This window comes from Chiloscyllium plagiosum, unplaced genomic scaffold (genome assembly GCF_037043375.1).
Source record: "Chiloscyllium plagiosum isolate Xiang-an unplaced genomic scaffold, Cpla_swu_hap1 HiC_scaffold_1, whole genome shotgun sequence".
In the NCBI taxonomy this organism is placed as follows: Eukaryota; Metazoa; Chordata; class Chondrichthyes; order Orectolobiformes; family Hemiscylliidae; genus Chiloscyllium; species Chiloscyllium plagiosum.
The window spans coordinates 79519219-79544449 of record NW_028270139.1 but is presented as its reverse complement, the minus strand read 5'-3'; the positions used below and the strand labels follow the sequence as shown (position 1 = coordinate 79544449).

The window sequence follows — 25231 nt, the reverse complement described above, 5'->3', positions numbered from 1 at the left end:
CTTTGTTAAATTGCCTCAAAGGTTTTGTTATTGTAAGGAAAGCAGTGGCTGTGCATTACTGTCCTAACCCTTTAGCTTTAAATTGACTGTTCACTTAACAAGCAGGACATAATGTAATTCCTGGTAATATAGTGGCTCACAGCTATTGATCTTGTAACCGACAGAAAATGTTTTAACCAACTAGACTATGTAGTAACAACATGTTTATAATGGTCACAACCTAGGCTGTCAAGGTACATTTATGGGTTACTTAGTCACATGGGGCAACAGCATATTGTAACTTTTCATCAAGGACTGTTATGAACCATTCTCTTGATAGATGTTGTTGGCATGAAAAGATAATTTTGTTTCATCGTTCAAATTTTGATTAAATGTGTCATTTAACTAATTGCAGGATGGAATGGGTAACCTGAAAATCACAAATAAAGGGGTACGGCTGGAAGGCAAATCCGAGTTCCTCCTTCCATTATATGTCAAAGAAGTTCACTCACGAAAGGTAAGTAAGAACGTTCCTGTTAGTAGTAAATTTAAAAACAATTTTTTTTTGATTAAAAACAGGCATTGTTGAAATGAGAGAATTATAGATAATGTTAAATGTGAAACAAAGTTTTCATATAAGACTTCTTTAATTATCATTTGGGAACAGTAGGCTTTCTAAGTCATGCTACAAACAGTTGACTTAATATGGATGCATTCTTTTTAAGGGTATGAAAAATGATTTTTAGGATGTAATTTACTAAATTTTAGAAATTAGCCTACCAATCGTAACAAAGCCTCATCAAGGACAATGAGTGATGGGCAAGCCAGCCAGCGATGCAAATAAATTTAAAAACCCAATGGGAAACTTGCAGATTTATTTTTGTGAAATGTTATGTTTCTCTCCTTTTTTTTGAATGCTTTCCCCAATTTTGAACATATATTGAGTCAGACTGACAAACACCAACATTGCTCAGAATTCATCCATTGTATGAGGGAGAATAGTTCAGATCTCGGTCTTCCTTTTCACTGTTGGATCCTAGTGAGTAATAGCACAGCTTCAGTTCAGATTAAGAGCTCACTGTATGGGAAACTGTCAACACAATACTCATTTCTTACCTATCCCTCTGTGACAATTACACCCCTATGGTTTTCAGTGATATAATTAAAATAATTATTGGGAAATTGCCTGCAACGTTTATCTGCACAGCTTATCGAGGCTCTTAATAACTAAGGAGTTGCAGAGATTTAGATCTGCGAAGTAATTTTCTCTCTGAAGGAGCTGGGGTTGAAGTTTCTGCCCAGTTGTTGATAGTTAGGTATGTAAACGTTTAGGTAACTAACAGCTGTTGAAGATGCACTCGGAAATTGTCTTGCCTCATTTGGTTTAACTTTTGCCATAAAAAGCTAATTAATCGGATTTTTGAAAGCTCACAATATCACTTGAATTTTGTTGATGGCAACTCAAATAATTTACATGGTCTTGTGATTAAACACATGAACACTAAGGATGGAGTACAGATACAGAGGGATGAAATTTCACCCTTTTCCAAGATGGAATTGGAGGCAGGTGAGTCACCTGGCCTTCTGGGCTGTTGGCATGTGCCCACTTCCAACCTATTTTCATGTAACAGGCTTCTGGGCCCAGGGAAGTGGTGTTAGGGAAATGGTAAGGGGAAGGAGCAGTGGCCAGCAAACTAGCCCAATTAATGTGTCGATTCAAGTCACAAGAGTCTGATTAGATTGTTTTGGAGAGCAGACAATGCCATCTACCCCCGAACAATGGAGGCTCAGAAGGCCAGAGTTATAACATGCAAAGAAATCCAGCATGGGTATGTTAGGCTGCAAGGACAATAGCCATAAGTTATCAAGTGGCTTTGGCAACTATAATCACACTATGTTTTGCACCATTTATACATTTTTAGGTGGTGACTCCATCCTAAGGTGCCCTCAGAGTTTACCACCTGCAGTGGCCATGTAAACAACATCTGGTAAAGAAGGTTGCTCACCCCCTAAATCCTCAGTGTCTCCCATTAGTCCTCCTGGCTTAAGAATTTAACTACTCTTCTTAATTAGATGGGGCTCCCAAAATTGGCTTTCTAATTGAATCTAGGCTCTGACGTTGAATTCAACTCAATGCAAAATTGGAATTCCAGAATGAAAATTCAGACCAAAAACACAGACAAAATCAAGGCATTAGTTATTAAAAAAAACAAACTTGATATTAAAGAAAGTTTCAAACAATACTGCTAAACATGGAAATACCACCCACCAACCCAACGCACAGTTGCCCCTTGCTTTCTTCCAGTGGTGTTAGTTTTCTAACTTGGTCTTATTGTCATGACTCAGGAAGACTAAGGGAATTATATTTCTTTTCACCAGACAAAACAAATGATGAATTAGATGTAAAGAAAATGAGCAAGATGTCAATGAGACTGCTGGTATAGTAACACCCACATTTCTCCAAGTAATGGAAATTAAAACTAATTCCCAGCAATTCATAATAAGAAAGATGATATGTTATTTGTAATGGAACAGAACATTATACCGCATAAAATAAACATTATTTTGTGGTTAAGTTTTAAGAGACAGTAATTGGTTCACCACTGAAAACAGAGGAATCATAGCATGTGATTAACCTACACATCCTCATTGTAAGACAGAAATTAGATTAAAGCTGGTGCTATTTGGTCTTTTAAATGATCCTAGCATGCAGTCAGAACTCCCTGTGATGTTGATGATCTGCAGGCTCCATACTTTGAGTTACTAGTGCTACTCAAAGGAGATTCATTGTGGCTGCAGGAAATGGAGAAAGATCTTTCAGGTGTCAGTATAGGTTCCACTACGTTGAGTATTGGCTGAACATGTGAAAGCCTGAGCTTCAATGGTTTCAGATAAAGCATTGAAAATTTTGTTTGAAGGGGTGAAAAGAAAGGTTGAATCTGAAGGTGATTTTCCCACATTTTAGCTGAGCATTAGTTTCAGGATATTTAATGGAGTGGTTCTAGTTACCTTTACTTTAAGCATGGCTCCTTTTCAAATGCAGTTCTCCATTGTTCACCTCTTTAATTGTATATCTAACCTCCACGGCACCGGTCTCATTTAATCTTGCACGCAATATTGAGACCATGTGGCATTCAGGCCCTGGTGTTTAAACTCTATACCTTGTCAAACACTGCAAGTCAGGGACTCCAGTGTTGTGTTGTACAATACCAAAAAATGTCCAAGAGAGGCAAGTGGGCATCTCACTTTACTGACAGGGACCAGGAGGTCCTGGTGGCTGATGTGGTGGAGATAAAGGCTGACATATTCCCCAGGATTGCCAGAGGAGACCATGCCACCAGACACTGCCAGCCTTATCTGGAGTAGCCACCCAATTCAGTGCAGTGTCCACAGTCCAGAGGAACATGTAGCAGCGTTGCAAGAAAGTTAATGATGTTCTGCTCTGCAAAGTTAAATCTACCATCTTTTCTCTGCTACCTCACACTCTACCTCTACCATAGCACCCATTTGACTCTGATCTATCACTCTCATGTTGAATGCAGCATCTTTCCTCAATGAGTTCTATTCATGCCCTCTTCCAAATTTAACAATCCTTCCCATCCTGTCCATTCACTCGGAACACCTCTCAGCCTTTCCTGATTGATGACAGAACAACGCTTTGACTGATTTCTGTGCAGCTCCCCAGCTGATTACCAATAATCCCCAGACTGGATGCATTTGACCTGCAGGACTTACTGTTGCACAATCATTGAACTGTAAGTACATTGCTTCCCGGAGGGACTGACCAACTACGATCAAAGTGTTAGACTAAAATCAAATGATGCCCTTGACAGACTGTGGCATCACTCCCTGACTCGCCATAGTCCCCTGTGACTGGACTAAGGACTACTCCCTTTAGACTTTCAGACATTGCCATTTGACTGAAGTATGTGCAGCACGTTTGCTGTGTAAGCTGGTTGCATATGTTGTAGATGCGACATTGATGCATAGCATGGTGCTGTACTACAACAACATGTCTGTCTCTTTGACTGTTCAGTGCTGGTTAACTTGACAAGCTGTGTGGCTTTCTACCTGTGCAAAACGAAAGGGAAGACAGAAGTTATGAGCATCCAAGAAAGTGTAAAGTGAGTGAATATTAAGAAAGCATGTGAAAAGGCGTGAGATGCACGCTTTACTAAAGAATGAGATGGGTAACTGTCCCTGTGCACAAAGTGGCCTGGCAGCAGCCTTGCAAGATAAATTATTGGTGAACAGGATCGAAGTGCTGAACTGTATTATAATTTAATCTGAGATGTGCCATGATGATGTGGCTTTCCCAATACTGACCTCCATGGAGGGAGGATGCAGGCGGTTGCTGTCTATTGCAGTGGTGATATGTTAGAATCCCAAAGTTTTATAGATTTTCTAGTACTTGTAATTACATTTTTTAAAACAATATGAGGGCTACAGCACTAACAAACATAACTGTGGTTATAAATTCAGTGACTGCCTGTGTGAAATCCAAGGAATATAGCACCTGTAAAGTGTCAGGAAAACGTCAAATTCAGAGATAATTACCAAGAAGGGAGAATGAGAGGGCTGAGTATCATCTCTCTCAACAGAAAACCATCTCTTGTCAACATGTCTGTTTAAATCTGTGTGTGTGTGTGTGTGATTGATTTGCCAGGTGTTTGAGTGTGTAGACATGAGTGCTGTGAGAGCCAGAGCTATGTGAGCAGTCATTATGTTGTAATTGTACCCACCACTACCACCTCCTCTCACAACTTATTCCATACAAGCACCACCCTCTATGTGAAAATGTTGCCCCATGGGTCCTTTTTAAATCTTTCCTTCCCATCTTAAATCAGTTTTCGACTTCCATACCTGGGGAAAAGACCTTGTATATTCACCACATCCATGTCCTTCATGATTTTATAAATCTACATCAGGTCACCCCTCAGCCTCCAACACTCCAGGGAAAATAGCCCCAGCCTATTCAACCTCTCCCTCTAGTTCCAACCCTCCAACCCATGTGGAAGTAGCAGGCTGACTTCCTTTGCTCCAGCTTTTCCATTATTGCAGCAGAGGCAGAAAACGTTTAGGCCTCAATCACTTTAAGCAAACTGCCTGACATCTTACAGTCCCACCATGTTAACAGTGGAGCTTGGATATTGGGCAGTAAACCATTGGCCTGGACAGACATTTTAGTTTCCATGTCCACTTACCTTCAAATATTTGGGGGTGGGGTTGGGTGGGGGGGCGGGGTGGAGGGTGGAGGGATGAGGTGGTACATAAGATATTTCTCTATAACATTTCATTAGATAGCATCCATTTCAAGGTTGACAATGCAGAGTTTGTAAACATTGTTGAAAGAGCCAAATTGTTTTATCTTATTTCATTTTTTTAACCTCATGAAAACATGAATTTATGCTAAATTACTTTTGAACCCAACTATTTCTTAAAGTGATGTTAAGTGGACATATAACATGCAACAGGTTGTCTGTGTACACCTCTTGTCAGAGTTTCCATAATCCTGCAGGAAGTTTCTACTTTGGCATGTGAAGAGAAGGTGCACCTGTAAATTAATGCTCAGTATCTAACTATGTTTATCCTCCATTGTCGTGAAAAACATTTGACTTTAAAAGCTTAATGCCAGTGATCTGCTGTACAATTGCCTACACTGTAAAGAATGTATAATTTTTATTTTGCTGTATTTTTGATTGTGGAATAAATGAGAAAGGGACAGTTCTAAAAATCAAGGATTGTGGAAAGGATTACATTTTATAAGCTCTTTGTAAGTGTTGGTTACACTACTGTTTGTTCACATCATTAGGAAGGTTACTTTCAGAGGTGCTGGAGTCAGTTGCATTTGAAGGGAGATTCAGCTGGCAACAAGTAGCTGATTGGTCTGTGGAATAGTGACCAGTTGTTATGGAAAAGGCCTTCTGCCTGCCAACAACTATGTAATTGTCTCCCAGTAGCTGGACAGTTTGTGGGTGTGAGTGTTTGGTCAGTAGCTGGCAGACGTCCTGAAAGGATGGAGCTAATCTATTGACCACAGTAAGAAAATTATCAAGCCTGAAGAAAGCCAGTTTATTGCCTTTCTTCTGTTGCAAGACAGAGCTAACCTATTCTCCACAGTTAAAAAAAATCTTCAGACGTGCAAATTCTAGCTTATTGCCTCTCATCGATTGCTGTAAGCTGTGGCTTTTAACCAATAAGTTAGAAACTTATTGGATAAAATAAGTGAACTTTTTGTCCAATTCTTCCTACAAGCAAATTCAAGTATCTGGAAACAGAAGATCAAGGAGTAGCAGGTCCAGACAAACTGAAAGGATCATCTCAGTGAATACTATGGAGAGGGACCTTCCCAGTCTTGCCCTCCACACATAACACCTATTATCATTTGGGTCTACCCGTATGTCTAGGTAGAATAAGTTCTATAATGGGTTTAGCATTCTAATGGGCAGAGTTACATGTTAACAATTGGTTTTCTGTAATGAGAAACCATTTATTTCAAGCAAATTGCAATTCTTGTTCAGTACTGAAAGTGGTAAAGTTGGAAACTTTGAGTACTTTTATAAAATCTTTACTTTTTATGACAATGTGTGAGTAGCAGGGCTGGATTTCCAGCACGCTACCTCAGTCAAGTGTTACAACTGTGACTCAAGTTCAGGAACTGTACTGTTATAATCTTTGTTGTGTGATAGAATCCTGTTTCTGGGTTTCTGCTGAATTCTCATAAAATCAATATGGAATAGTAGTATAAAATAGTAGTACAAAAAATGTAGATGCTACATTTCAGTTTAGTAGGGGAGTCAGGAATAGCTGGATCAAGGCAAACAAATTAAATTTGCTGTTTATTTTCAAGTTGCGCACTCTGTCATTTCCACTCAGAATTCATTGATTTTTAATGGAAACTGCCTATGTAAGCACTATTGTTGGGGGGAGGGTTTGCAACAAAAGAGGTTTACATTATTCATTTCTGTTATAAACATGGACGCAGAAATTTATAATAGATATCTTGAAAGAAGGCATTCACAGGAAAAAACAATGTTATATGGGGATATCCATTTGTTCTCGGTTCCACCTGATCAAGAATGAAAGGCAAATACTCATTGCTTTTGTTGGAGTAAGATGCTTTCATGCTTATTTTTGTGTAGTATTGACTTTCAGCATTGAGATTTGCATATTTTGAATCTGATTTTGTAGCTGATTTTATATATTTATATTTAATGTTACATATCTTATACCCCATCTCACAAAGAATCTTGAAGGAAAATACACTGAACCATTACTCAAAATTGTTCTGTACTACTGTGCAGCAAGTGCCGACCAAATTAATAGAAGACTTGCTCAATACCATAACAACTGTGGGACTTGTTTTCACAGCTATCAGTCTGACTTGTAAATCCACATTTATGCTCTGTATGATGTTTAGCAGTTACAAAAAAAAATGCATTGAACAAATATTGAAATGGTCTTTATTTTTAACTGTAAGCAAAAATGGGGAAATATTCCAATTGTGCAGTTTATTTTGTTGTGTTATAATACTGCCCAAGTGCCCTTTACTATCAATAATCCATCTTGCAGTGTCAGCCAGGATTGTTACATTGTTAACTCTGAGATTTTGTGTTCACTCCCAATCTTCAGCACAGAACTCAAGGCTGACACTCCTGTGGAGGACTGAGAGTTTGCTGTACTTTTGGATGTGCATTTCTTGAATGAGAGGCAAAGCCAATGTTTTTATCTACCCCATCAGATGGATATAAGAGAGTTAAGCCTGGTTTAATAGCCAATACTAATTCCTCAATCAACATGACAAAACAAGAGTATCTGTCCATTACCACACTGCTGTTTGTAGGAGCTTACTTTGTATAAATTGTCCATTCTGCTTCCTACATTACACCAAGAATTGGAATTCAAAGTATTCATTGGCTTCAAAACACATTGGAACACCCATTGGTTGTGAAAAGAGCTGAATTAATGACAATCTTTCTTTCTTACACGAAACAAAATTTCTTACTAGCCGCGAGGCATTCTATTTGTGATTCATGACTGTCGACCACAGGAAGAGGCATGATTGCTCAGTATATCAAGAATAATTGATCTTGCAAGATTAACTCATTTGTTAGATTGGGATAGTTAAGCACTGTAATGCTTTCCTACAATACTAGCATTTATGGTAGTTTTTAATTACAATGTTTCCAGTTTCCGAACAATTTCCATTAACTTTGCAGAGCCATTGCTCTTCACAGCAGGGAAGAATGTTTGAAATATGGAAAGAAAACAATTATGGGACTAAAATCATTTTCGTTTTTAACCATTTTGGCATCCCATATTCATTCTAGAATAGTAAGTCCAAATCAGGTGTCATTCTTATTTTCAGTTTTACACCAATAAAGAAAAGTCAATAAAGATTTTAAATGCATATATAATGCATACAAAGGAGCTTGGTTAAATAGTTCAATTTATAGAACATTCATTTAATGCTCTTGCCTGCAGAATGTTGGTCAGTGTTAACAGTTTAGCTGAGCGGCTATTAAACGGAATGTTTACCCACACTAGCCAATAGTGGGAAACATCAAGAGGTGGCAAACCTGTAGAGTCAACACAAAACTGATCTCACAGCTAATGAATTGGGGTATTATTTACTACCTCTGATCTTGCTGAAAGTTGCAGTGGAGAAGTTTAAATTGTGTGGGTAGATTTACTAACCACTTTCTACCACAGTGCAAGTTTAACCTGGGTCTGCAGTTCACTGCCCACGAATCAAGAAGATGCATCTTTGTTTAAAAGTTATATAAATCAGTGTCCTGTAATTGTTCTGGGACCCTGATGTAATGTACAAGGTTCGTTGGACTTAATGAAATTTCATGGCGAAGAGGAAAAAGCCCCAAAAATGTATAGTTACATTTATGGAGCAGGGAAGAGCAGCAGTGCTTTCCATTTCTACAAAATGGGTGGGAAGTGCTGCAACCTGAGACTCTTCCTATTCCCAAGCTTACCACAATTAAATAATAGGAGAAAGTGAGGACTGCAGATGCTGGAGATCAGAGCTGAAAATGTGTTGCTGGAAAATCTCAGCAGGTCAGGCAACATCCAAGGAGCAGGAGAATCAACATTTCGGGCATGGGCCCTTCTTCAGGAATGAGGAAAGTGTGCCAAACAGGCTAAGATAAAAGGTATGGAGGAGGGACTTGGGGGAGGGGCGTTGGAAATGCGATAGGTGGAAGAAGGTTAAGGTGAGGGTAATAGGCTGGACTGGGGGTGGGGACGGAGAGGTCAGGAAGAAGATTGCAGGTTAGGAAGGTGGTGCTGAGTTCGAGGGTTGGGACTGAGACAAGGTGGGGGGAGGGGAAATGAGGAAACTGGAGAAGTCTGAGTTCATCCCTTGTGGTTGGAGGGTTCCTAGGCGGAAGATGAGGCGCTCTTCCTCCAGCCGTCGTGTTGCTATGGTCTGACGATGGAGGAGTCCAAGGACCTGCATGTCCTTGGTGGAGTGGGAGAGGGAGTTGAAGTGTTGAGCCACGTGGTGGTTGGGTTGGTTGGTCGGGTGTCCCAGAGGTATTCTCTGAAAAGTTCCGCAAGTAGGCGGCCTGTGTCCCCAATATAGAGGAGACAGTTAAATAATAACAGCATCAAAAGTAATGAAATTTTAGTTCTTCCTAAACAGTGGCTGAGAATTAGGTAGTTTTTAAGGTCTGTGTGGACAGGTTGAATTTTTTCAGACAATATGGCCCATACAAGATAAGTAGTTCATTCTTATCTGCATCAAGTGAGTTGGGGAGAGTAGTTGCCTGATACGTATAGAGTTTTGTGCTTGACAAAAAGAGCAAAAATGCTCAGGGAAAGAATAGGGCCATTGAATTATTACATTTAACCATATTTTACATTGTAAAGCTGTAGCCACTCGTTTATCTTAAAATACAATAACATTGTAACACAAGACAAAAAGTCAATCATGCTTCCTTTTGAATCATTTATTTGGGAATCGATATAAAAGTAGCAGACACAACATTATGATAATGTACTAATTTATTCATGTTCAATTGAGTGGTTTGATTAAAGAAGACATTTCCAAAAGAAGATCATATTAAGCACGACATATGAATCATAAGGCAAGATTTTTATTAACATCAAGTGACAACTTCTCTTTAGGAGAGTAATGAACATTATTAGCCATAATGGTTTTACTTCACCAGTGCTGCATCAAATATCATATCTTTAACTGTTTCTCCTCCATTATTGAATTTTATTTAACAAGAAGACATAATCATAACTGGCAATCAAATTAAAATAGCAGTTTCAAGTTATGCAATTCAAGACCTGAAGGGAGAAATATGCTGTTTTGATGCTGTGGACCAAAGAACAATTCTGAAGTACAGAGTGAAAATTAATAAGATTTTGTTGAAAAGTGCAAGCAATAATGATAACATTTAAACCAGCACTATCCTGATTAGAATCCCCACTGCAGACATCATTAATTTAGAAGACCATCAGACTCTAATTGGAATCTTATCCTCCTGCAGTTAGGTTATTGCTAGATAATAGCCACTGGGATTTCTGATTGTTTTATTTGAGATCTTTATTTTTCCTCTCTCATATGCTTTCAGTTGCCTTGTATATTATGCAATGTTTCTTAATTAGATATATGTTGCTTAATGTTTAAAAATGTGACAATGCACATGCTTTCATTTTATATAATTATGATTTGTAACTGGCTCATTAACAAATTCAGCAAATAAAATCATCAGGAAAATACAATAATAATGAGCTTGGTTTTCTTGGTCTATGTGATGGCAAGTGTGCTGGTAATATAAAGGATTTTCCTACCACTATGATATAATACCAAATCTGTATTATGGACATTTGTAACCACTTCAAGTCTTTTCTCTCCAACTTTCCTTTTTTTTAACCTCTTTTTAATTAAACCATCACCAAATTACCCGTGTCAGCAGTGAAAGTAACAAATTACAAGCCCTGCTTACCAGGGCCAGTGCATCACTAAAAAAAAGGGAAGGCCAGGAAAGAGGGATGGGCTAAATCAAAATAGGTTTGGAAGAGGAAATAATGCACCCCAACCCTGTGGTGGCCAGCTCTCTAAATGCCTCAAAGTATTGGTGGACAACGTGCACATCCATTCTAAGGACACCTGGGCATGAATGTAGCTGCAAAAGAGGGACAGACAGTCAGGAACAATGATCTCATCCACTGCCAGAAACTGTTGATGGTTTTAAGTCCTGTTAGCACCCTCTGTTAACTGCTCCTAACTGAACATATCACATGCTATGATATGATATCACATATCATATGATAGCTTACTGATACCACCTTACAAACCACCAACTAGTGCCAACTGAAATGGTCAGAAACGTTTGGTGAAATGCTTTTGACTTTATTTTCTTGCAGCAGAACGAGTAGAAGTATTGTGTTGAGAGTTGAAGGGGAATATTGGAAAGGTGTTTGGATTCATGAAATAATAGAGTTGGACTTTGATAAAGTGTCACGGATGCTGGAGGCTGTCAGAAAAAAAAAAATGCGCTTTCAATAAGCGGGGTGACAGTTGCAAGTTCTTGTTGGGCTGCAGCACAATTTGGAAATGAAGAACACACACATCAGAGAAAGGTAGTGGCACACAGAAGGAAGACAAAGCAGGTTTCAACAGAAGACCCTACCCACAGAGGGAGTTCAGAGCAGACTTCTCCAAACACTATTTCTGTCAGGAGGCGTTTGTTTCAGGGGTCTTCACCAAGAAAGTGAATGAACTGTGCAACTTTGTGGGGTGACATAGCAAAATGACAACATAGCTGTTGTTAAAGTTACTGTGGCCCAAATATCCATGCCATTTCTTCCAGCATCCTTCAAGCAACATTTCCAAAACTTTAAAGTTCACCTAGTAATGCTGTGGCAGAGTTTTAAAAAACGTTTTGTGCAGGAGGAGATTCATACTTCTCTCTCTAACCACATGGGATTCATGGGCAGGTGGATTCCTAATATCTCAAGGAGTCAATGACTCCAAGCATATCACACTACAGGCCTCTCATATTAATAGAGACAAGTATCATGAGTGCAGGAGCTTAAAATTTGAGAATGCACAATTGATGTGCAGCAACTAGGAGAAAGTGAGGACTGGCGATGCTGGAGAATCAGAGTTGATAAAACGTGGTGCTGGAAAAAGCACAGCAGGTCAGGCAGCATCCAAGGAACAAGAGAGTTGACGTTTTGGATGGGGAATTTCTTCAGGACTGAGGAGGGGGAAGGGGGCTGAGAGATAAATTGGGGCACTCCGGCTGGGGAAAGTTGGATGGGATGGCGATAGCTGGACGAAGATAGGAGGTGATGTTGATAAGTTGGTGGAAGTGTGGAGTGGATAGGTGGAAAGAAAGATCGACAGATAGGTCAGGTCAACATGGCAGAGCTGAGTTGGAGGGTAGGATCTGGGATGGGTGGGGAGGGGAGATTTGGAAACTGGTGAATTCAGTTTTGAGGCTGTGCGATTGTAGGCTCCCAAGGCGGAAGGTGAGATGTTCCTCCTCCAGTTTGTGGTTGGCCTTGTTTAGGCGGTGGAAGAGGCCCAGAATAGATGGTCATGGGGAGGGTAGGAGGGGGAGTTGAAGTGGATGATCACAGGAAGGTGGGGTTGCTTGGTGCGTACAGACCAGAGATGTTCCCTGAACTGTTCTGCAGGTTTGCACCCGGTCTCTCTGATATAGAGGAGGCCATGTTGAAAGCAACAGACAGGGTGCCCTCCAGTACTTGCTAGAATTTAAGTCCATAATCCTGGCAGGATCTTACATCTTCGACAATCATGCAACAACTCTTGTATCAGACCTTCAGATTACTTGTCAAGAGGAGAAATAAACAGGAAGTTGGATAGGGGGAGGAAGTGGAGAAATAAGAGTAAACTGGATGGACCACCCAGCATTGATCTTGGAATCCAACACAACAAAGTGCACTGAGCCCGGTCAACACTGCAAACTCTTCACCAACATTTTGTGCTAGAATGAGAAGACATGGACTGCTGACCAATCATGTGACAGCCAGACTTTGACATTCTGACTGCATCATACCTACCTGACAGTCAATTCTCAGACTCATCCATCCCAATGTCATGTATGATCTGTCTCGCTGGCACAGCATACAAAGATGTAAGCAGTGATCATAAAGTAAGGTTTTTAAGTCATTTAATGTGAGCAGATATCATTTATTAAAATGTCAAAATGGGAACTAGGTAGGATTTTAAACTGAGTAACAGGAACAATTCAATAAGATGTGATAAATCTCGTGCCAAAGCCATGAATAAAGCTATTAATATGAGAAATGATAAGCAGACTGTGACAGGAAAGCATAAATTACATGAATGTAAGAGTCATAGAATCCTTATAATGCAGGAAGAGGCCATTCGTCCCATTGATTACATACGGAACCTCTGAAGAATATCCCATTCAGTCCCAGCGCCCCATCCTATCGCTGTAAAGTTGAAAATCACACAACACCATTTTGTAGTCCAACAGGTTTATTTGGAAGGACTAGCTTTCAGAGCGCTGCTCCTTCATCGGGTGGTTGTGGAGTATAAGATAGTAGGATAGCAAAAGTTTACAATGTGATGTAACTAAGATTATGTATGAAAAGACCTGGATTGTTTGTTAAGTCTCTCAAACAAACCAGGTCTTTCTCATTATATAATTTCAGTTACATCACACTAACTTTTGCTATTAATTCTGTGTCGTATGATCTTATTCTCCATAACCACCTGATGAAGGAGCAGTGCTCTGAAAGCTAGTGTTTCCAAATAAACCTGTTGGACTATACCCTAGTGTTGCGTGATTTTTAACTTTGTACACCCTAGTTCAACACCAGCACCTCCAAGTCGTGACTATCCCTGTAACCCCACATTTACACTGCCAAATCCACCTAGCCTACACGGCCCTGGACACTACAGAAATTTAGCATGGTCAATACAGAGTACACATAACCTGCACATCTTTGGAGTGTGGGAGGAAACTGGAGTGACTAGTAAGATCATAGAATCCCTACATTGTGGAACAAGGCCATTCAGCACGTACTGACATCTGAAGACCTCGTCTATAATCCTGCAATTCCCATGGTTAAACTAGCTAGCCTGTACATCATGGGCGATTTAAGCACAGCCAATTCACCTAACCTGCACATCATTGGACTGTGGGAGAAAACCAGAGCAAGCCAGCAGAGACACAGAGAGAATGTGTAAACCCCACACAGACAGTCACCTGAGGATGAAATCTAACCCAGGCAGCAATGCTAACCATTGAGCCACAGTGCCACCTAGATTGTTGATGAATCAGTTTAATTATCAAACATTTCCTTGATTAAAGCAAATTTAACCCCTTTATTAAAAAAGCAAGGGAAACAGAAAGCAGGAAACTACTAGCTCGTAAGCTTAACATCTGTCATGGGGAAATGACAGTAGAACATTTTGATAGGTTCAAGATTATCAGATAAAATTAGCATGGTTTTGTGGAAGAGACATCATGTTTGAATAACGTGAGCTATTTGAGTATTAAAATGAGTAAAGAATAAGAGAGAACTAATGCTTAGGTTTCCAAAAGGCATCGATGAAGTACCACAGCAAAGGATGTTGGGGAAAATAAAAGCTCATGGAGTGGTGGGTAACAAATCAGCATGAATGGAAGATGAGCTGACCAGCAGGAAGAAGAGAATAGGTCTCAAGGAATCTTTTCCAGATTGACAAGATCTAACAAGTGTGCCACAGAGATCAGTGCTGGGGCTTGATCTGTTTATGATTTTTTTATTTTCATTTATTCACTCAGTCATGGGTGTTCCTACCTGGACAGCCCATCCTTGACTACACTTGAGAAGGTGGTGGTGCCTTCTTGAAATTGCTGCAGTCCATGTGATGTGGGTAGACCCAGAATGCCCAAAATTAAACAATCAGAAGTTGCATCTTGGATCACAAAATCAAAATGAACTGCTAGCATGTCACACATGTAGAACTTTACTCTCAATTACTGATCATTGCAGCTGGCTCTCACCTATTGGAACTGGTTTTCAATTACGTTTGTCTTGATAGTGGTGCTCAATGTTGCTGTGCTCTTTCATTCCAAAGATACTGTTCCTCTTGCTCAATGTTTTCATCAGCCTCCCCAGAAGACTGCTCCCACTCCCTCAGCTCATCAGCATCTATCACACCTCCTTCTTTCCTGCTGTAAATCTACAATTAGCAGCATGCAAGGATTATGTAGCCCATTCTGTGTGGGGTTTACTGTAAAGCACCCCCAGGCTGATCGCAGCAGCAGGAACCCCTCTACTGGAGGCCTGTCCTCTGCTTTCTGGCTCTGGTTAATGAGTGGGCTGCAGTGGATCTACGTGCTCACTGAATGACAGAGGCTGTATCATTGAGTCATTAGCCATGGGCGCAGAACCTGGTCTGGCAGTAACCAAGCTTGTAATGCATCTGGCAACGTCAAATGCAGCAGGAAGATGAGCGTTCACAAGGATGTAGTCATCATGGCAGGTCCCAGGGAGCCATGAGCAAACTTCTATGTACTGATAGTGATGATACCAGACAATTTATACGTTGATAGAATGGGGCTCTATTCTATTGATAAACACAGCTGCATTATGACATGGGTGTCTCAGCACAATTTATGGACAAGCTATTGCACCCAACACCAAATTTGCCATTAACTTAAGCAAGAAGTGTCAGCAGATGATCTATCTCCTCCTCAGGTGCTGGTGAAATTCATTTCATACACGTGCTAAGCAATGATGCACAATAGCATTCTCATTGCTGAAATCTGAACCAGCAACATCCTGGAGATCACTGTTGCCCAAAAAGACAGCAATCTAAATATAACCAGAGTTCTACAGTGTGGGACCCATCACCTCACTCTCCAAAATTTGCCCATCATCTGCAAAGCACAAGTCAGGAATGTCATTGAATGCTCCCCACTTGCTTAACAAGAGTAAATCCAACAACACTTGGGAAGCTTGACACCATCCAAGACAATGCACACACATGATTGACATGGTATACCACCTTTAAAAATTCACTCCAACCACCACTGGTGTACAGTGACATTATTATATTCCATCTACAAGTTGTATTGTAGCAACAGCATTTGTCAAACCTACAAGCTCAGAGGACAAGATATATAAAAAAAAATAAAAATCTTTCCTCCAAGCCACACACCATCCTGAGTTTTGAAATATATTGCTGTTCTTCAATGTCACCAAGTCAACTCCCTGAAATCTCTCTTTGTAACAGCACTGTAGATGTACCTACACCTACAGGGACTGCAGTGCTTCAAGAGGACAGCTCCCTACCATACCAGCAAGTAGGGATTAATAACAAACATTGATATTGCAGCTCAGGAACAATATCTTTTTAAAACGTTTTCGATACAAGTCCTCATTTATTTCATTATCTGCACATCTCACCAAGCCATTCTGGATTTGATTAATGTGTAATGAGGCAGACTTGATTAAGGAGCTTTAGTAGAAGGAACCCTTAGAAGGCAATGACTATCATATCATAGGATACACTGCAATTTGAGAGGGATAAGCTGGCATCAGATGTAATGGTAGAGCAATTGAGTAAAATGAAATTGAAAGACATGAGGGAAGAGCTGGCTGAAGTTGATTGGAAGGGGAGTCTAGCAAGGAAGATAGGGGAACAGCAATGGCAGGAGTTTCTGGGGATAATTCAAGAGACACAGCATAAATTCATCACAAAAGAGAAGAAATATACTGGAGGGAAGGTGAGGTGACCATGTCCAACAAAGGAAGTCAGAGACTGAGTAAAGGCAAAAGAAAGGCATAAAATCTAGTGAAGATTCATGGGAAGTCAAAGGATTGGAAAGTCTTTAAAAAAAACAGAGGATAACTAGACAAGCAATAAGGAGAGGAGAAGATGAAATAGGAGGATAAGGTAGCTAGTAATATAAAATAAGATTGCAAGAGTATTCTTAAATATATAAAAAAGTAAGAGAGACGCAAGAGTGGACATCAGATCACTGGAAAATAAAGTTGGAGAGATAATAATAGTGGACAAGAAATGGCAGAGGAACTGAACAGGTATTTTCCATCAATCTTCATACCAGCAACATACCAGAGTTTCAAAAGAGTCAGGGGTCAGAGGTGATTGTAATGCCATGACTAAGAAGTAGAGAATGGTGAAACTGAAAGGTCGGAAAAGTAGCTAATATTGTTCCTCTATTCAAGAATGGAAATAGGAATAATCCAGGAAACCATAGACTGGTGACTCTTACATCAGTGGTTGGGCAGCTATTGGAGAGAATTCTTAGGGGTAAGATTTACGCACATTTGGAAAAACATGGCCTAATGAAGGACAGTCTGCATGGCTTTGTGCAGGGCAGGTTATGTGACACTAATTTGATTGAATTTTATGAGGAGTTGACAAAGGGGATAGATGAGGGTACAGCAGTGAATGTTGTCTGCATGGATTTTAGTAAAGCTTTCAAAAAGGTTCATCATGGTCAGCTCATCCAAAAGATTTAGATGCATGGAATCTTTGGTGACTTGGCTCTCTGGATTCATAATTGGTTTGGCCATAGAAGGCAGAGGGTGGTGATGGAAGGGCGTTTTTCAGGCTGGAGGTCTGTGACTAGTGGTGTTCTGAAGGGATCCCTACCGGGATCTCTGCTGTTTGTGATACATATAAATGACTTGGATGAAAATGTAGATTGGTGGGTTAGTAAGTTTGCAGATGATACAAAGATCGGTGGAGTTGTTCATAGTGTAGACGGTTGCCAAAGGATAAAGCAGGATATAGATCAGTTGCAGATATGTGTGGAGAAATGGCAGATGGAATTTAACCTGGGTAAATGTGAGGTGCTACTCTTTGGAGATCAAATGTTAAGGAAAAGTACACAGTTAATGGTAGTACCCTGAACAGCATTGATGTACAGAGGGATCTTGAGGTTCAAGTCCATAGCTCTCTATAAGTGGCTACTTAAGTACATAGGGTAGTAAAGAAGCCATATGGTATGTTGCCTTTATTGGTTGAGGAAATGAGTGCAAGAGTCAGGAAGCCATGGTGCAGTTTTATAAGACTTTGGTTAGGCCATATGTAGAGTACTGCTTTCAGTTCTGGTTACCACATTACAAGAAGGATGTGGAGGCTTTGGAAAGGGTGCAGAAGAGATTTACCAGGACACTGCCTGGATTAGAGGATATGAACTGTAAGGAAAGGCTAGAAAAACTTGGTTTGTTTTCTCTAGAGTGACCGAGGCTGAGGGGAGAATTCATGAAAGCCTATAAAATTAAGAGATGCACAAATAGGGTAGACGGTCAGAACCTTTTCCCAGAGTTGAAATGTTTAAAACTAGAGGGGATGCATTTAAGATGAGAGGAGGAAAGTTCAAAGAAAACATGAGGACAAGTTTTTTCTACATAGAGAGTAGTAGGAGTGTGGAACGTGCTGCCAGGGTGGTGATGGAGGTGGATATGATAGGGTATTTAAGTGACTTTTAGATAAGCACATGAATATGCAAGGAATGGAGGGATATGGACCAAGGGCAGGCAGGGGGATTAGTTTAATTTGGTGTCATGTTCAGCACAACATCGTTGGCTAAAGGGCCCATTCCTGTGCTGTACAGTTCTCTGTTTTAAGGTGGATAAAACCCCTGGACCAGATGGAATACATCCTAGAGTTCTGAAGAAAATACCTGAGGAGATTTTAGAGACATTGGAGCTGATCTTTCAGAAAGACGGAAAATGGCTAAAGTAACACCTCTGTTTAAGAAAGAAGGAGGCAAATGACAGGAGACTATAGGCCAGTCACCATGAACTCGATCTTTGGTAAGACTTTAGAGTCCATTATGAAGGATAAGATTTATGAAGTACTCAGAAGTGAATAGTAAAACAGAGCTGAGTCAGCACAGTTACATCAAAGAGAGGCCATGCCTGACAAACCTGTTAGACTTCTTTGAGGAGGTAATGAGCAAGTTAGACAAAGGAGAGCCTGTGGATATGATCTGTTTCAATTTCCAGTAGTCCTGTGACCTTTTTTGGTTATAGTTGCTGCAGGCCAATCATCTCAACCCAAGGACATCACTGTAGGCCTACTTTAGCACAGTGTACTAGTACTCAGAACCATTTGCATCTCATGAGATATTGAAACAGTCCATGTCCACATGCAGCAAGATCTGGACAACATTCAATTTATGCTGATGAAGTGACAAATAATATTTATGCAACACAAGGGCCAGGCAATGATTATCTCCAAGAGAGAATCGAACTGCCTTCTTTAACATTCAATGATGTTAACATTGCTGAAGCCTCCATTATCAATACCTTTGGAATTACCATTGATCACCTTGAGTAGCCCCTGCTGAACTCAAGACCTCAATCCACAAAGAAGAATAAGGACATTAGATGCACCAGAACCACAGCAGTTACATGTTTGATTCCAAGTCGCGCACCATTCTGAAACTATATTGATGTTCCTTCACTGTCTTAGGGTGAAATTCCTGGAATTCTCTTCCTAACAGTACTGTAGGCATATCCAAGGAGCAGCAGCATCAACATTTTTGGCATAAGCCCTTCATCAGGAATGACAAATTTCTGCTCCTCGGCTGCTGCCCGACCTGCTGTGCTTTGCCAGCGCCACACTTCTCGACTCTGATCTCCAGCATCTGCAGTCCTCATTTTCTCCTCTAGGTATAACTATACCAGACTAGCCATTCAAGAAGGTGGTTCACCATTATGTTCTCAAGTGCAAACAAGGATGAACAATAAATGCTGGTCTTGACAATAATAGAGATGACTAACAAATCATCTGTTAAGATTATTAATTGTTGCAAAATTATCATGTGATTTATTCCAACAAAATTTCAGTTCATAAAAGAATTACTGTTTAGTGTTTGAATGGAAATATTCTACCAATAATATTCTAGAGTTGGCCAGCATAGTGTGTAGAAAATTCTCCTTCAATTTCACTTCCTCCATCCTGTGAAAATGTGTGGCCTTTACGCAGTACCTGCCTCAATCTATGGCTGAGACTAAGAAATTGTTACAAGCATGAACCAGCCATTCAACATTACAAATTGTTGCCCCTCATGGCCAATACTTCGAAAGCAAAATTATTCCTGTTTGTGTTACAGCAAATCAACAATTGCTAGACTTCAAAATAGCTCAATTCAGGATGAGATGGGGAAGCAAAATTAGGATTTGAATGAACTGCAGTAGATCAGACTTTTGTTTTATTCTTTTACACAGGAAACAAATAGGCCTGAATGGGTATAGACTGTTGCGTTTGCATATCTTTCACATTTCTGCGCAGATGCATAATTTGACAAATCTGAAAATCGAGACAAGGAAGAAAATATTTGGTGCAATGCTTGATCAGGAATGGGGAAGGATGAAAGATTTAGAGAGGGAGCAGGTGTAATGGACTGGATTTTCTGCTACCATTTTGGGTAGAAGTAGGTAAGAACTAACAACTACCTTGCCAAACTTTCTGCTGTAGCCTATCCCCATCCTGCCTCCTGGGCATTTCTGCAAAGGTAATGTCTGGAAGAATCACCTAAAGGAGATCAACTGCCAATTTCCAATTGCCTTTCAGCTTCAATCAGGCAGCAGTGCCTAATCTAAGTGCCCATAGAGGATCCCTGATTGGGAGACCAAAGGTCAACATTTCAGCAAGTGTATAGGCCCGCCTTTTCATTTAGGTCTCTTTCTGAAGGCCACATTTCTATTTATATTATAGATTCCTAAGAATTTTACAGCCCACTATTTCTGCATCAACCCACCAAATGAGCATTATGATTAGTGCCATTTTCATGTCTTTTCTCTGTACCCTTATCCATTGTTTCTATTTAAGTAATTAAGTAATGCCCTCCTGAATGCTTCAACTGATTTGACCACACCACATTTCCAGACGGTGCATTCTAGACCCAAACTACTCACTGTATGAACAAAATTCCTTTTTATATCACATTTGATCTTTTACAAATTGCTGTATATCTGTGCCCTCTTGTTTTTGATCCTTTGATGAGCGGGAATGTTTTTCCTTATCTACTCCATCCAAATCCATTGTAATTTTGAAAAGTTCAATCAGATTTCCTTTCAACTTCTTTCCTCAAAGGAGGAGTGTTCATACTCTCCAACTGAGCCTGATAACCGAAGTTTCTCAATCTTTTCTTAAAAATCTTTTCTGCTGTGTCTCTAATGTGTTCATAGTGTGACACCCAGAACTGTACATAGTACTTTGGCTGAGATCTAACAAATGTCTAACATAAGTTCATCATAACCTTTCTTGCTGTGTTGCTCTATGCTCCTATTAAGAAAGCTCAAGGTACTGTATACTTTTTAGCTGTTTCCTCCACCGATCTGCTTTGGATTCATAAAACACTTTTAAAGAAATGGAATCCTCCAAGGTGGTTCACAGTATTAGAAATTAAAGTGTCATGTTGAACCACAGAAGGAAAATGTCAGATCCGATGACTAAAAATTTAAGCTAAGAAGTGACTTAAAGGAGGAAACAATAAATAAAAACAAAGAATTACAGATGCTGGAAATCTGAAACAAAAACAGAAATTTCTGGAGAAACTCAGCAGATCTGGCAGCATCTGCAGAGAGAAAGCAGAGTCAATATTTTTTAGTGCAGTAATTGTTTGTTGTTTGTGCTTTGGACACGATGACCAGTCTATGTATTCAAATTAAGTGTCCTTATAATTGGGGGTGAGCAAAGGGACACAGAATTCAGTTTGTTGTTCAATTGGATTTTATTAACAAAGTATTCTTTACTATAGGGTAGCATGGTGATACAGTGGTTTACACTGGTTTACACATGGTGATACAGTGGTTTACACTGGTTTACACATGGTGATACAGTGGTTTACACTGGTTTACACATGGTGATTCAATGGTTTACACTGGTTTATACATGGTGATACTATGGTTTACACTGGTTTACACATGGTGATTCAATGGTTTACACTGGTTTACACATGGTGATACTATGGTTTACACTGGTTTACACATGGTGATACAATGGTTTACACTGGTTTACACATGGTGATACTATGGTTTACACTGGTTTATACATGGTGATACTATGGTTTACACTGGTTTACACATGGTGATACAGTGGTTTACACTGGTTTACACATGGTGATTCAATGGTTTACACTGGTTTATACATGGTGATACTATGGTTTACACTGGTTTACACATGGTGATTCAATGGTTTACACTGGTTTACACATGGTGATACTATGGTTTACACTGGTTTACACATGGTGATTCAATGGTTTACACTGGTTTACACATGGTGATACTATGGTTTACACTGGTTTATACATGGTGATACAATGGTTTACACTGGTTTACACATGGTGATTCAATGGTTTACACTGGTTTACACATGGTGATACTATGGTTTACACTGGTTTATACATGGTGATACAATGGTTTACACTGGTTTACACATGGTGATTCAATGGTTTACACTGGTTTACACATGGTGATACTATGGTTTACACTGGTTTATACATGGTGATACAATGGTTTACACTGGTTTACACATGGTGATTCAATGGTTTACACTGGTTTACACATGGTGATACTATGGTTTACACTGGTTTATACATGGTGATACAATGGTTTACACTGGTTTACACATGGTGATTCAATGGTTTACACTGGTTTATACATGGTGATTCAATGGTTTACACTGGTTTACACATGGTGATACAATGGTTTACACTGGTTTATACATGGTGATACAATGGTTTACACTGCTGTCTTCACAGTGCCACGGACTCGGGTTCGATTCCAGTTTTGAGTGGAGTTTGCATGTTTTCTACGTGTCAGCTTGGGTTTCCATTGAGTGCGTCAGATTCCTCCCACAGTCTAAAGATGTGCAGGTTTGGTGGATTAGCCATAGAAAATGGGGGTTTACAGAGATAGGGTGGCAGCTGGGTCTGGATGGGATGTCTTTTGGAAGCTCAATGTGGACTCAGTGGGCCAAATGGCCCCTTTCTGCACTGTGATTCAAACACTTTGTGAGCATTTCCCAAATTCCCACAAGATTTGATCTCAGTCTAGCTCCATCCATCTGAAAAACCTACAATGATGCATTTGTTTAATCTGGGCCATTGAAATCTCCTTATTCTCCCACATAAGGCTGGCTCTCTTACATGAACTTGGGTTTTGCGAGTCAGAGTGGATCCTCTGCTGGGTCTTCTTGAGTTGCCACACCACTTGCTGTGAATATTCCCTCTGAGTCTTCCCTGAGGTTGAGGTGTCAGGGTGTATTTCTCATTCCTTACCCATTAAATAAATTCTCACAATATTAATCCATTAGATTTGAGCTCCCAATCTCTGCATTAGTGGTGCAGTAGCATAACTGCTTCACTATGGAAGCAAAACTGAGTTACACCAATAAAGATTGTTATTATACATGAAATCAAAAAGATAAAGTGTTGATCATTGGTAAATTTTGGAATGGGCTCAAATTGTGAGACAAAGTAACCTGCAGACCAAAGCTGAGATATTAATACTGTTCAGAAGATGACTCTGTAGAATATTAATAATGGGAAAATTGCTGCGACTTTAACAAGTAACTATTCTTAATTTATTGTGTTTGAGGTTTTATTATTTTTCCATACTGAAAACAATTTTTACATCAGAATTCTATTTGTAAATTTATGCAAACACATCTTCCTGAGGTACAATAAAATCCCTCACAATGAAATAAACTAAATTTTGTTTTGACAATATTTCATCATTTCTTGATTGTAATAGTTTAGAAATTTAGAAAGCAGACCAACATGCATCTCATCCATTTATTCATTATAACTGAGATTGTGCCCTGCAGACCTTTTTGAACATCAGGTATTGGAATGGTAATGTTTGAAGTCGAACTGAAGATGTGCAATCATTTGCAAAAATAGTAATAAGGAAGCCCATGGGGTTTGAAAGACAGTGATGGTGTACAATAAAATCAGGTAAAAGAGGAAAACAGAAAGTTGTAATGAACAGTTACTATTTGTATTGGACAGAAAAAGTGCAGTAATATTCTGAGGGTGTCACGTTTGGGATCACTGCTCTGTTATCATATATGCCAATGAATAACTCCAAATTTGCAGGCAAAAAAATCAAAACAGCAATGTAGTGAACAATAAGAATGGTAACAGATTTCAGGAGACATAGGTAGACTGGTGAAATGAGCAGGCAAATTACCTTTAGTGTTCATTGACAGGAATGTGGTCTTTGCTAGCTGGCATTTATTACCTCTATTAATTGCCGTTGGAATAGTGGTGGTGAGCTGCCCTCTGACTCATTGCAGTCCACTTGGTGTCAACACATCCTCCATGATATTTGAGCGCCTGGCGAAATTTTTACTTTACAAAATGGTCCGAAAGCTGATGAATTGTCACCATGGGGAGAAACTGAAGAAACAGTGTTTTTTTCTTGGATAGAGTAAATATTACAAAATGTCTAATCCATTTCCAGTCATTAATAAATTAAGACAAGGACTGTGTAGTATTGCTAACCCTCTACATCATATTTTTCACCACTATGCTCTCCAATGCCATACATAATGTTGATCCTGGCATTGAAATTAAATATTGCATGGACAGGCGGCGGCTGAGCCTGAGGCTGTCTCCAGGTCTCCAAAGGCATACTTCAAGATTGTCTGTTTGTCAATAACTGTGCAATAGCTGCTAGTTCAGAGCTGCACATGCAATGCAAATATGTGTTTGTTCTCCAAAAATTGTAACAAGAACATCCTTGCAATCAGAATTAAGAATACTTCAATATTGAATCAGACTGTTCCAGGAAAGCCTTGTCTTAATCCCAAGGCTATAGTCCATGACCAGAACCTTTCAGCAGTGAAGATTAGATTACCTACAGTGTGGAAACAGGCCCTTCGGCCCAACAAGTCCACACCGACCCGCCGAAGCGCAACCCACTCATACCCCTACACTTACCCTTTCACCTAACACTACGGGCAATTTAGCATGGCCAATTCACCTGACCTGCACATCTTTGGACTGTGGGAGGAAACCGGAGGACCCGGAGGAAACCCACGCAGACACGGGGAGAATGTGTAAACTCCACACAGTCAGTCGCCTGAGGCGGGATTTGAACCCAGGTCTCTGGTGCTGTGAGGCAGCAGAGCTAACCACTGTGCCAGTGTGCCGCCCCGACATTTACTTATCTCATCAGCACACTCTCATGAGCTGTCCATGTTGACAATGAGAATGTGCTAAAATTGGCAAAGAAAGTGTAGCTTTTA

The 25231-nt window shown here is 39.9% G+C and overlaps 1 protein-coding gene across 3 annotated transcripts in view; it reads left to right on the top strand.

The window, feature by feature from the left end:
• The window catches only part of sgcz (sarcoglycan zeta), a 979662-nt gene that overhangs the window by 787640 nt on the left and 166791 nt on the right, over positions 1-25231 (top strand). For all 3 annotated transcript variants that reach the window (XM_087988397.1, XM_043690307.2, XM_043690318.2), the window contains exon 3: positions 395-496. In XM_087988397.1, coding sequence (XP_087844523.1) covers positions 395-496 — 102 coding nt within the window. The remainder of the gene's footprint in view (positions 1-394; positions 497-25231) is intronic.